General features: G+C 42.2%; 1 protein-coding gene across 2 annotated transcripts; it reads right to left on the minus strand.

Moving 5' to 3' along the window:
* Positions 1 to 535: 535 nt before the first annotated feature.
* PAK1IP1 (PAK1 interacting protein 1) lies at positions 536 to 11819 on the minus strand. Of its 2 annotated transcripts, none has more exons than XM_065885094.1 (10): positions 11410 to 11819; positions 9157 to 9322; positions 5641 to 5761; positions 5495 to 5569; positions 4924 to 4976; positions 4387 to 4532; positions 4163 to 4260; positions 2241 to 2340; positions 1360 to 1483; positions 536 to 1210 (listed from the first exon to the last, which is right to left on the minus strand). In XM_065885094.1, exons 1-10 carry the CDS (start codon positions 11638 to 11640, stop codon positions 990 to 992), a joined length of 1335 nt encoding a protein of 444 aa, XP_065741166.1. In that variant the 5' UTR covers positions 11641 to 11819; the 3' UTR covers positions 536 to 989. The 2 variants fall into 2 exon arrangements, with proteins under 2 accessions (XP_065741166.1, XP_065741167.1); XM_065885095.1 differs by having other exon boundaries at positions 882 to 1210; positions 9157 to 9319; positions 11410 to 11510.
* Between the last annotated feature and the right edge of the window lie 490 nt (positions 11820 to 12309).

The following is a 12309-nucleotide window of genomic DNA, read 5'->3' on the forward strand; positions in this document are numbered from 1 at the left end:
TGGATGGAAATGTCAGACACATGGTTTGGTTCGTTTCCTAGATGATTTCCTCTCATGAAGTGAGCGGCACTTTAGTGTCCAAGTGTTAAGATCCTCATTTTGCCTAATCAGGAGGGAGTCCCCTGCTGGCCTCAGGGATTTAACATCTTCCCAGCTAAGTCAGACCTATAAATCCTCTGCTACTGTGTCTCTTCAAAACATCCAGTAATCCATTAAGGAAAATGCTTTAATTTTCTAGGTAAGAAAAGAGTATCATCAATGGCTAGTTTTAAGACCACCTTTGTCAGAAGATTAGCTAAGCGAGTTTTTTGGATGCCCTGAAACAGATGGGAAAATAAAAAAAGGAAATGTCATTTTCCTGTCCTTAAGTAACCTCTTAAACAAACCACTGCTTGGAAACAGAATAGTTACATGAAGTTTGGAAGCCTCTCTTTAACTTTCTTATGTACATAGCCCTAAACTTAAGCATATGCTTTACACATACATATTTTATTTTATATATCTAATTTTTAAGCTTGTCTTAACATACTTCCTGGTATGAAAATCTTTTTATATCTTTTGTTACCAAAACAAACAAAATCCGCATTAAAATTACTAGAACCACGTGAAAAAGCCAAAGTAATGCAGGTTTTTCATTCTTCCCTCACTTAGGAGAAAAATCTGAAAAACAATTCCTTGATCTACTTCTGGTAAAGAAATGCATTCAAGATTTTGTATTATTTTAAGCTATAATATTTTGAGAAAGATCTTTATTTGCCTTACACAACAGTAAAAATTATATATTATACATTAACATACTATATATTGCCATGATATATAATTAATAAAATATTGCCTATCAAAAAGTTTTACCACTGTTTAAAAAAACAAAATGCTGAAAGTGATTTTTAAGCTGTACATTTTCTTCAAAAGAAGAAATTCCTAGCTTTTACTCAGAAAAAAAAAAAAAAGTACATTTGAAAGTTTTTCTCTTAGGAGAAATCTGGGATTCACTGCATCATTCGTATTTTCTTCCTTTTGCTCTTCTTTTTTTCTAACATTTCTACTGTTTTCCTCTTCTTGGTTGATATCAGGCTGCTTCCCTTTGTTGGCTTATTACTGTCACCAGTTAAACCGCATTTCTTCGTGTCAGGTTTTAGCTGCCTTTCTTCCTCCTGGACTTCACGGCCAGATTCCTTTTTTTTCCTTTCGGACTGTTCTTTTTTACTTACTAAAATACAAGAGACATTGCATTTAAAGAGTGTTTTTCCCTTTGAAATAAACACAAGCCCACAATAAAGTCATCTGGATCTCCTCCACTTTAATGATTCAAAGAGATAGCAGATTATTTAGTTTCTGTAAACGATCAATTTCATTTACCAGGAGATGGTTCTACAGCTGGAAGCAGGCTTCCTTTCGTGTCTGTCACTCTGTCCAGCCACACTCCAAGACATGTCAGCCTGGCGTTAGTGTTTACTTCACACAGCAAAGACGGGGAAACCCCCTGAAACAGGACCGGCAATTCGTGATAACTAACACAGAGGGATTTTAAATATTACTTTCATTTTTCCATAAACATGTTACCTTAATTTAAAACTTACACTGTATTTTGAGTATAAAATATACTGCCTAGAAGAAATGTATTATCTTGATTCATGACTGGTTTGACTAAGTCCTTCACGAGAGCCGATTTCTAAGAAGGGCTCCACTAAGGAAAGCGACCATTTCATTGTGGTCATTTCTGGGTTTAACAAAGAACCATGCACAAAGTAGGTACTCAACAAACCACAGTCACAGAATGTGTTTATAAGAGAATGAAGAATAATAAACCAAGAATCTGTAAGAGGGAGACTACCAAAGGGAATTTAAGTTTCCAATTATCTGTTTCAAAACTATTGTTAGTTCTACAACTGATCAAAAATTCCCCATTTTTTTTTCCTTAGTAATGGCACTATGTTTATTTAACAAAATCTTACAGAGAACATCAATATACAAAAGAGAAGAAAGTCGTGCTTCTCTGATTTTAACAGCAGGAGTTCTGGAATCCTGTCAGCTCAGACTCACCAATACCAACTCCTAAGGCAGTGCTACAGAACCCTAACTTTAAAACCACGAATGTCAATCATGCCTGGAAGAGATTTTAAAAGTTTCAAGATCTATGCCTTATGACCCTTAAAAAAAATTCCACCTCACTTAACTCAAAATTAATATTGACAGTAAGACTCCCATTCAGTGTATTTACATTGTGCTGGGACACTGACCTTGTCCTCTTTGAGCTTCCACATTTTGATGAAACCATCACTCGACGCTGTAACAATAATATGATGCTCTGGAGTTTCAAAACTGAACATGTCTTTTACCCTAGGATAGAAATAGTAACACCATAAAAGACCCTTTCTTCCAGATAGTATGATACTGCTAAAAAGCTTCTATGCACAGTCTCTTGACTTTTCAATGCTTCAAGTATTTCCAAACTGCTCAATGAACAGTGCCTAAAATTTAACATGCTTCACGCTCCCATGAGTTGGTGAGTCATTTTCAAGGTCTAAATTCCAAGAAAAAATTGACTGTCAATGATACCTTAAGAAAAAGTTGAAAAGATAGTGACAGGTAACTATAAATCATCAGATTATCATAAAGGAAATAAAGATACTTAAAGCCCCTCACCTCAGGAAACTACAAGGTCAGTACCGAGAGAAAAGACAACAGAGATGACCCGAGGCCTCCTCCTCTGCATCTGTTTTTCTTGTCCTCAGTGCCGCCACCCATAGTCTAAGCTACTATCATTTTCCTTCTGGACTACGGAGTAAACTAATCGGCCTCGCTGCTTCCATTTTTGCCCCCTAACAATTTTTGAAAAATCGAACCATGTTACTCCCAGTCTTAAAATTCTACAAAGCTTGGATCTGCTTTATAATAACACGGGAGAGGGAGGAAGTGGTGGGACATAGATAAACCAATATCTACAAAGGCACTTAGTATAAGATTCAAACTCCTCACCATGACTTGCAAGGCCATGCACCATTTGGTTCACTCTGACCCAGTCACATGGGTCTTCTAGCTGTTCCTAAAATACACCAAGTTCTTTCCTCCCTCAGGGCCACTGTGCGTACAGTTCTCTCTTCTTCTTAGAAATAGCTCCTTTATCCCTAAGGTCTCACTCCCCCTTCCCTGATCAACCTATCTAATTAAGTTACCCGTGTTATTCCCAAATCATAATACCCATGTCCTTCCTGTTACAATTACCTGCTTGTTTATCATCTCTCTGTTGCCCCACTACAAGATAAGAGCCAGGAGAGTGCAAGCTCTTGTTGCAGTATTTCATTATGGATGCTCAGTGAATACTCGTTAAATGAATGAATGGCCAAATTTCGTAAGTGCTATACGGCCTTGAAGAATATGTTCATTTCTCAATACAGGGGAAAACTAGGGCCTGTCTAATGATTGCAGTATTCTGAGTATTTACAAAGAGAGATTTCTTAAAGCTGAACTATTATTTAGAAAATAAAAACTAAGAGTTGTCTGAAACATAAAAGAATATGCAAATAAAACACATTAAAGTATAACCATCCATAATCGACTTTTTCAAAATTACAGTTGGAAACAGCAGAGGCAGAGGCAGACAGAACTGGGTTGACTCCCAGCTCCAATACCTAACAGGGGGGTAATCTTGGTCCAGTTACTTAACCGTTTACTCTGAGACTCACATTTACCCCCAGAGATACAGTGAGCAAGAGATAACAAACTGGCACAAGACAGAGGTCAATATGTCATTTATTTCTCCTGCAGGAAAAACAAATAGCGTAGAAAGGTGCTAGAAGTGGACAAGGAGAATAAAGTAAAAGGACAAGAGTGGTCAGGGGCAGAGCTCAAGACTGTTTAATTGTTTTTCCCTGCTCAAGCATGGATTGAGGATTTCAGGCCTCAAGTCTAATGAAATTATTGGGAAAATAAATATCTTGTGCAAGTGACTAGTCCTGATGACAACTTCACCACTTCTGTATCACTCAGGCCAAGAGAACAACATGCCCACTATCCTCTTAGGTTCCAGAAATCATATATATGTAGACATGTCTGACTATATCTGCGGTCGTTCATAAAAAACATATACCCTGCTTTATGAAGCTACTGCATTTATAAGAGATTCTACACGTACATGCACAGAGATTAGTGAAAAAAATACCTGTTTTCATGAGCTTTAAATTCAGAGAGGCACATTAGTGAATCACAGTCAAAAAATCTTACAACCTCTTCATCTCCAGCCACTGCAAGGACAGATTCCTAGGAGAGCAAAAACAGAATACTATCCAGAATGTCATCAACATAGTACCCAGAATGTCATCAACAATGACATCAACAATATCACCACACATACTAAACTCCCATCACTGATTTCCGATCACTTACTGAAAGAAACGTAACAGAAGATACTCTCTTTTCATTTGTGATGGTGCCACTGACGGATGCAGTGTCAAGCTGATAGACATCTATTTTGTTCAGTATGACAACTACGTATTTCTCTCCTCTTGGGGACCATTCCACTATGTGAGCATCTGTAAGTTAAAAGCACAAAGCTGTTGTATTTCATGAATAAAAAAAAACTGATCAGGGTCATAATAAAAACAGCAAATATTTACACTGCATTTTCACATCCATTATCCCATTCAATCTTCACAACAAACTTATAACACGTATTTTGTGAGTTAAATTGTAAACAATGAACTGGTTCCAAGACTCATTAAGGTCATACAGCTGGAAGGTGGCAGAGCCACACCAAGAATCCCAATCTAAAGTGGGAAAAGAAATTAACCTAAAGCATTTGCTCTCAGAGGGAACCACCACCACGCACAAAAATAAATGTATGTGTACATGCTCACAAGAATGTGTGTATATACATTCACGTCCCATCAAATTTTCAAATACATTTCAAACAAAAATACTCACTTTGTTTTATGTTTTTTATGAATGCCGATCTTCCTTCCACAAGATTCCATGTTCTGCAAAACAGGAAGCTCATTTACGGCATAATCACCAACTCTGACCGGGTATAAAGGTAAGTTTAAGGAAGACTCAAATGAAAATTTACTAACTACTTGGCTATTCAGAAGAACTGCCTTCTTTCTTACAGCACCATGTGAAGTATTATCAAGGAAGATTAAAACTCGCTCTGTTCCCACAGCCCTTTCCTATGTATGCTGAGTCCACTGTATTTTCAAAAGGTTTCACCCCCTAAAACTCTTCTTTTTAGGATCACCCTCTACTTCACAGCTTACAACTGCAATGTAACTTGCATGTTTGAATATAGAGCTTGTCGTTTTTTTTCCATTATGAAAAGGTTCACTAGCTTTCAACCTCTCCCTTGTGTCAAAATATCATCAAATGGCTGACAATGTGAGACAATACAGAAACAGAATCTAACTACTATAGTAAAAGATGTCCCGGGGTGGGTTCTCGTTATACTTGGAGAACGAAGACCACAGCTTAGTAAAGGTGCTCTTGGGCCTTAATGACTTACCTTAATGTCTTATCTGTACCCACAGACAGGGCCAACTTGCCAGACGGGTGAATGGAAAGGAAGGTCACATGTCCTCTAAAAGGAAACTGACAGTTAGTCCCCAACCTGACTGGCACCTGGAGGCCGATGGGGAAGTCTGGACTCACTTGTGAGCTTTAATCGACTTCAGGCACTCCCATTTCTTTGCATCCCAGACACAAATGAGGCCGTCCTCCGCCCCGCTGATCAAGTGCCTGTTGCCGTGGAATTTCAGGCAAGTTATTGTGCCTGTGGAAAAACCGAGACAGGCAGAACTAACTTCATTTTGAGTGCAAACTCCATTTCTGGTTTGAAGGCTAAGCTGCAGTAAGAAAACATCCAATATCTTAATATTACCGAAACATGCCTTAAAGTGTTGGGTGAAGAAATTAGTTTGTTTTTCATCTAAGATCATACAATCTCAAGCCTATGTAAATATTTTCAGCAAAGCGTTTCTCTAGTTGTAGATACAGGTTTGAACTAATCAGTTCACTTTCTTGCTTTACATCCCCATAATCATAAATTTTGGAGATGGCTGGCTAGGATAGTTTGAGCAGAAGTCAAACAAAACTAACCAGCTAATCTGGGCGTCAAACCAAGACGCACAGCCATACGACTTCTACTTTCCAAACAGTGAATTAGCTACCCAACCACCCATAATGCAGTTATTATGCCTTCAGAGCTACTTTTGATTTGACTTCTACACAGTTCTTATTCACTGTCATAAGAATTTATTACAATTTCATAAAACAATACACTAATTATGTCTTCTGTATTCTCCTTCCATGGTTAACAAATCTTCCTACATCTTTTTAACTTCTTTACAAAACATTGCACTCCCTTCCACTCAAACTGAAGCCTGGATCGCCCATGAATTTCCCCTACAGCGCTCCTCAAATATTGAAAGGCTGGAGCGAGGTGAGGTGATGGAAGAACCCAGTACTCAATCCCTCAAATCAGTCCTCAGGTAAGATTCCTTATCCTCTGAAGTTTGTGTCACCCAGCTTAATTGCCCTAGAGTTGAGGAGTCGGCAAACCACTGCCTGCCGGCCAGATCTGGCTGGTGGCCTGGTTTTGCAAATGCAGTTTTACCGGAATACAGCCATGCTCACTCAGTTACAAAATGTCTACGGATGCTTTGGCACGGCCAAAGTGAGTAGTCGTAACAGAGACTGTAGAGCCGCAAGGCCTAAATATTTACTATTTTGTCCTTCTCAGAATAAGAGTGTGAACCCCTGTGTCGTTACTGTCCATCTACACACCTCCTGGTCAATCCTTTACACTCTGCCCTTTATATTGAAAGAGCCAGAGATCTGTGCGGAATAATTCTGCACCCCCAAAAAGCACTAATAATATGTGGGCTTATGGACTCCCTTCTCCTCAAAGGGGGAAACTTCAGCCACTTTGCCCATGTTTTCCTCCTTCCCTACTTCTCATTTCGGGAATTTTGCTTTCCCACATCTTCTACTCCTTCTTTCCACGACTCCATTTGTTCCCTGGAAAAGAGCTTATCTATTACCAACTGTTAGAAAAACAGGATTTGTACCAGGAATGAAGGAAATCAGGAACCCTATTTAATTCATCCCCTATCCAAACTCTTTCTAAGTCCCTTCTTGTTGAACACCTGTACCAATGGGTTTGGACAGACTAGACTCGTTTAACTTATTTCCTCCAAGCCTATGGGAGAGAGGAGGCTTCCTTGTATGAACTGGGATTAGGAGACAGAGAGGAAAAGGAACGTACGTTGAAATCACTCAGAGCCGAGCTTCTGCTGAAAAGCGAGACACCTGTCAAAGTAGCTAAGGACCATCTAATATAAGAAAGACGTTGATCACTCTAAATTTACTGCTAGAAGCCAATGCTTGGTGTGGAACTTCTGAAATATATGATAGTGTAAGAAAAAGGGTACCTGTCTTTATCTGCCTTTCACTGCAGGAAACTAACTTGCTTGGCTGAGTTTCCTCAAACTAAGTATGTATTTAAGTGATTCTACTACCTTAAGTTCCTTCTTCCTTTCCCTTTTCCTTCTGGAACACATGTGAAATCCCTCCTCCTCTGTCCCCTGGGAAAATGCAGTGAAAACAGCACATGATGTTCAATACCCGGGGAAAAAATTACCTGTTCAGTCTTTCTGTCCCTCGGTCCTCCCATTACCCCGGTCAACTGCACCATCGGCGTGGAACACACAACTGTGGCTTGCGGATCAGCCCCCCGACCTCCTCGATGCCAGTAACCTTTGCCTCCTCTGTATTTCGTCCCTCACCCCTAAAGCCCGGACACCGTTACCACCGAGAGCTTTTCCACATTAACTCTACCCTCTGACCACAGCCTCACATCGTCCCAGCCCTTCTTCCACTCACAATCCACCTGGTTTTTTTTACTCTGGAGATCTGCAGACCCTTGACACCCTATCTTCTCTAGGCTGACAACCTATTCTTTCTCCGAAACCCTCAATTCCCTTGTAAATCGATCCTTCTCTTGCACACGTCAAGTAACCGTCCTCTCTCTCCAGAAATGTCTGTGGCTTACTGCAAACACATGCTAGTCCATCCACAGCCTCCAACTTCAGTCAGGCCCTCGTCAGTCCTCTACTTGTTCCTGGCACCTCTCCAGGAGAGGCATCCAAACCACGAGCACCTTCGTCAGCGCTGCTGCCTCCTTCTCATTCAACCCCCAACCTCCTCCACGCAAGGGCCCCCGAGATCTGGCCCCAACTACTTCTCCAGCCACTCCCAACTCCATTCCAATCCTCTCATAATAGCGAGCTCCTTACAGCTCCCCAGACACAGCAGTGGTTAAAAATACAGGCTCTACGGGCTTCCCTGGTGGTTCCGTGCTTAAGAATCTGCCTTCCAATGCAGGGGACGCAAGTTTGATCCCTGGTCGGGGAACTAAGATCCCACGTGCCACAGGGCAACTACGGTCACACACTGCAACACAACTAGAGAGCCTGCGGGCCGCAACTACAGAGCCCATGCACCCTGGCGCCTGTGCACCACAACTAGACAGAAGCCCACGCGCCGCAACAAAGATCCCGTGTGCCGCAACTAAGACCCGACGCAGCCAAATAATAAATAAACAAATAAATATTTTTTAAAAAACAAAAAACGGGCTCTAGACCTAGGGTTAAGTTCCAGTTCCAGTGTTTTGTGACTCTGGGCGAGTCATGGAACATCTCTGAGCCTAGGCTTTCTCTTCTGCGAACTGACGATACAACTATACCTTCCTGGCATACCGCTGGGTACCTGATGGCCCTCAATAAAGTCGGCTCTTCATGTGATGCTACCACTTGTGCTCGTCACACTGCCTGCTCTGCCTGGAATGTCCTTTCCTCTACCTTGCAAGTTTCACCTAGCCAACAACTGATACTTTTCTTATAAAATTATGCAGGTGTCATTTTAAGGAAGTTTTCAATGAAAACTTGCTTCCTCCTCCTTGCCCTCTAGTCTGGGTTAAGTGCCTCCCTTCTGTCCCAATACAGACTGTGAATAACTTAAGGACAAAGAACCACATTTTTTCCATTTCTGTATTTCCTAGCACAGAATCTGCTACGTATCAGACACTTAATGAATTGTTCATCTGAAGTCAAACCGTAAAGTAATAATACCTCAACATTATTGTCTTGAAGAATACAATGTTCTTACCATTGTGATGCACTAGAGCCCCATGGTCTACCTTCTTTTTCATGTCATAAATGTGAATGGTTTCATCTTTGCTCCCAGTGACTACAAAACGGCTACTGACAGCCACTGCTGACAAGGAGGCAGTGTGGGCATGGTGAGTGAAGTCGGCCACAGGAGTCCATTTCTGCTAAAGAGTGATACATACAGTCAGTGCCATGCCACGATCGTATCGTAGTTCTCTACAAAGAGATAAGTGGTTTCACGATCTATGAAAACTCTCAACAGATCCTACAAATGGAGAAAAGACTATGCAATGAAAGGTAGATTCACACAAACAATCTGAGAATTGAATAAGGAAGGTAAAGCAGGAGATGGGAAGGCATCGCTGAGTATCAAAACAATTATGAAGACTGGGCTACAGGGACTTTAAGGTCCCATCCAAATCCTTAACTCCTTAATATGTTTACTTAGATGTGACACTTCCATACCATTCATTCACTCAAATGTCCAAATCTTGATTTGAATTTATTCACTCAAATACTGAATAACTACTATGTGCTTGGCACCATTTTAGGCAGTTGATACAGAGCAGTGAACAAAAGAAACAAAAGTCCTCATCCTAAGGGAGCTGCCATTCCTGTGGGAAGGACAGACAAGACACAATATGATGTCACAGAGATAAGTATCAACATAACAACGCCTATAAAGAAAAATGAACGGGATTTGCATTAATACTAACATGAGCCCTAGAGAATGACCAAAGATGAGGTCTTGAGAACTCTATGCTTGCTGCCATGAAACTTCTGGATTGGAAAGTGTGACCGGTTGAGTGCGAAGGATGACGGCTGAATACACACACACATACCCCACAAATTAAGGGAGGTGCATCAAGAAGTATTAGCAAAACAAATAAACCAACAAAGAAAAAAAAAAAATCACCAAACATGTTTGGACACACTTAGGATGTGTTATTGCAAATTAATTCCTAAAAACGACAGCAGGATAGCCCTTCCATCAATCAGGACCCAGAGGGCCTCTTTTGAGTAAAGGTACAACATTCCTGAAGAGCTGCTATGGCCATAAATCAAAGAACAACCTCTGCTTGTGCATATTACAGAAGGAAGGCTGGTTATCTGGAATATTGCCTGACTAGGTTTAGAAGCAGTACTGGGTAACGGTTAAGCGCTTCAAGCATCAGAGACACCTGGGAATTTGAGTCCGAGGTCTGCCACTTATTAGCTCTGTGGCCTTGAACAAGTCGCTTAACCTATCTCAACTTCTGGTTCCTCATCTGTAAAATGGGAATAACTGTATCTGCCTCAGAGGGGTGCTGTGAGGACTACTCTGTGTCTGGAGCATGGAACGCAACGTAATTACAGAAAGAACACAATCAGCAGCAGCATCTTTGAGTATTCAAAACAGGTACCTTTCAGCCAAAGGCAGATTAACCACCAGAGTAGAAAACAAAATAAATAAAAACAATCAGTCAAGTCATATACTTCCAATTTTCTAGTTAATTCAAGACTGACACTTTGACTTCTTTGTAAACAAGTACTCAAAGAAACAAGTTTCTGGGAAATACCTAGGACTGCTTAGGGGAAAAAAAACAGCACAGGACTAAAAGTTAAGGGATCTTGCTTCTAGTCCTGGGTATGTCCTATCTGCTTCACTACTGCTAATTTACTTAACCTTTTAACGCACACACCCAGTAAAATTCTTACATTTTGTTGTAATTTTTCTGCACGTGTTTGCCTCCCTCATCCTCTCCCCCTTATGTCGGGAAGATCTCCAGTGCAGGATCCATGCCTTTCGCTTCTTTGCACCTTCACTGCAAGTACTGGCCTCACCGTAAGGGCCCAATAATGAACTGGTGTCACTTTATCTGTGAGGAGTTTTTCCGGATTTAGCTCAAATATTTTGTAAAATACCGGAACATAAATTCAGTGAAAGGGCGAACTGTTCTTTCATTAAACCCTGAACACCTCACGGGCTGTCAACTTGGATTCATAATCTACGGCCCACTGGCCCGTTTGCAGAAATGCCAGCTTCCTTCGTGCACAGTAGTCGGAATGTTTACTACGAAAGACAGGCATCGTCTCGTCGTATGAAATGCCTTTTCCGTGTTTTAAAAGGCTAACGTGTATTTTAAATCTCCTGAGCTTCGTCACCGAATCCCTAAGAAATCAGACGGTGCACTCCCTTGCTGCGCTGTGGGAACCAGACCCGACGGCGCCCGCCCCACCCGCGGCGGCCCCTCCCCGCGCGGGCTCTCACCTCCTGGTCGCCGCTCGCCTTGGGCTCCAAGTGTACAGCGAACCCAAAAAGTACCTGCTCGTAGCATCCAGCTACCAGCTCCATGCAGCTGGGCACGCGGCTCCTCCCGGAGGCAGGCTCAACGCAGACCGGTAGTGACGAAAGCGGATGCAAGGGGGAGGAAGGGGTCCTTCCTGCGCCGGCGCCCAAGTTTACGTCAAGACCGCGGGGCTGCCTTTTAGGCGCCTGCATCCGTGGGAGGGATTTCAGGGCTAGAAGATCACGCGGAATTTCCAAGAAGGGAATAATGAAGGACGCCCCATGACGCGATTCTCATTTCAAGGAGAAAAACAAACAAACAAACCTGGGGACTACCAGGCATATTCTAGGGAGCCTTGAGCTAGGCGCTTCTGAGGCGAGTGGGCGGGACATCCTCTGCGGAAGCCCCTCGTTTCCGGTACGTCTACGGAAGGGGCGGGGCAGCCTCAGGCCTGGGGGGAAGGCGTAGAGGAGGCTCGGTGTTTCCGCGTTGTGGGTCAACGTGGACCCGTGTCTGTAGTGGGCGGTGATAGCGGGACAGGAGTTAGGTCTCCTTGTTGTGCAGGAAGCCGAGGAATAAACATTTCTCGCTCACATTCTCTGTAACGGAACAAGGAGGGGTGGCATTTAGGGTTCGCCGTTATCAGAGGAGTCCGATTCCCTCGTTCCCGCGCGGGCCCGATAATCTCGTCCTGCACACCTTTCCTTGCAGCTCCGTTATGGATTGTCGAACTCGGGGGGCAAATTGGCCAACGTTGTGGCACATCCTGGGGAGGGAGGAGGACCCTTTACTTGAGGGGAGTAAAGACATTACTTGAGGACGAACGGTATATAGTCATCCTTGGTCAGGTTCCACAAAGAAATCTCATTTATTTCCGTTTC

This window comes from Phocoena phocoena, chromosome 10, assembly GCF_963924675.1.
Source record: "Phocoena phocoena chromosome 10, mPhoPho1.1, whole genome shotgun sequence".
Taxonomy (NCBI): Eukaryota; Metazoa; Chordata; class Mammalia; order Artiodactyla; family Phocoenidae; genus Phocoena; species Phocoena phocoena.

What these genes read in the sequence shown, in the direction of transcription:
- PAK1IP1 (XM_065885094.1), bottom strand. Translation starts at nt 11,640, where the DNA reads ATGCAGGCGCCTAAAAGGCAGCCCCGCGGTCTTGACGTAAACTTGGGC. An exon ending in CATAAAAAACATAAAACAAA is followed by an intron (nt 4,533 to 4,923) that starts GTGAGTATTTTT and finishes TTTAACTTACAG; the next exon opens with ATGCTCACATAGTGGAATGG. An exon ending in GGAAGCTCAAAGAGGACAAG is followed by an intron (nt 1,484 to 2,240) that starts GTCAGTGTCCCA and finishes GTCCTGTTTCAG; the next exon opens with GGGGTTTCCCCGTCTTTGCT.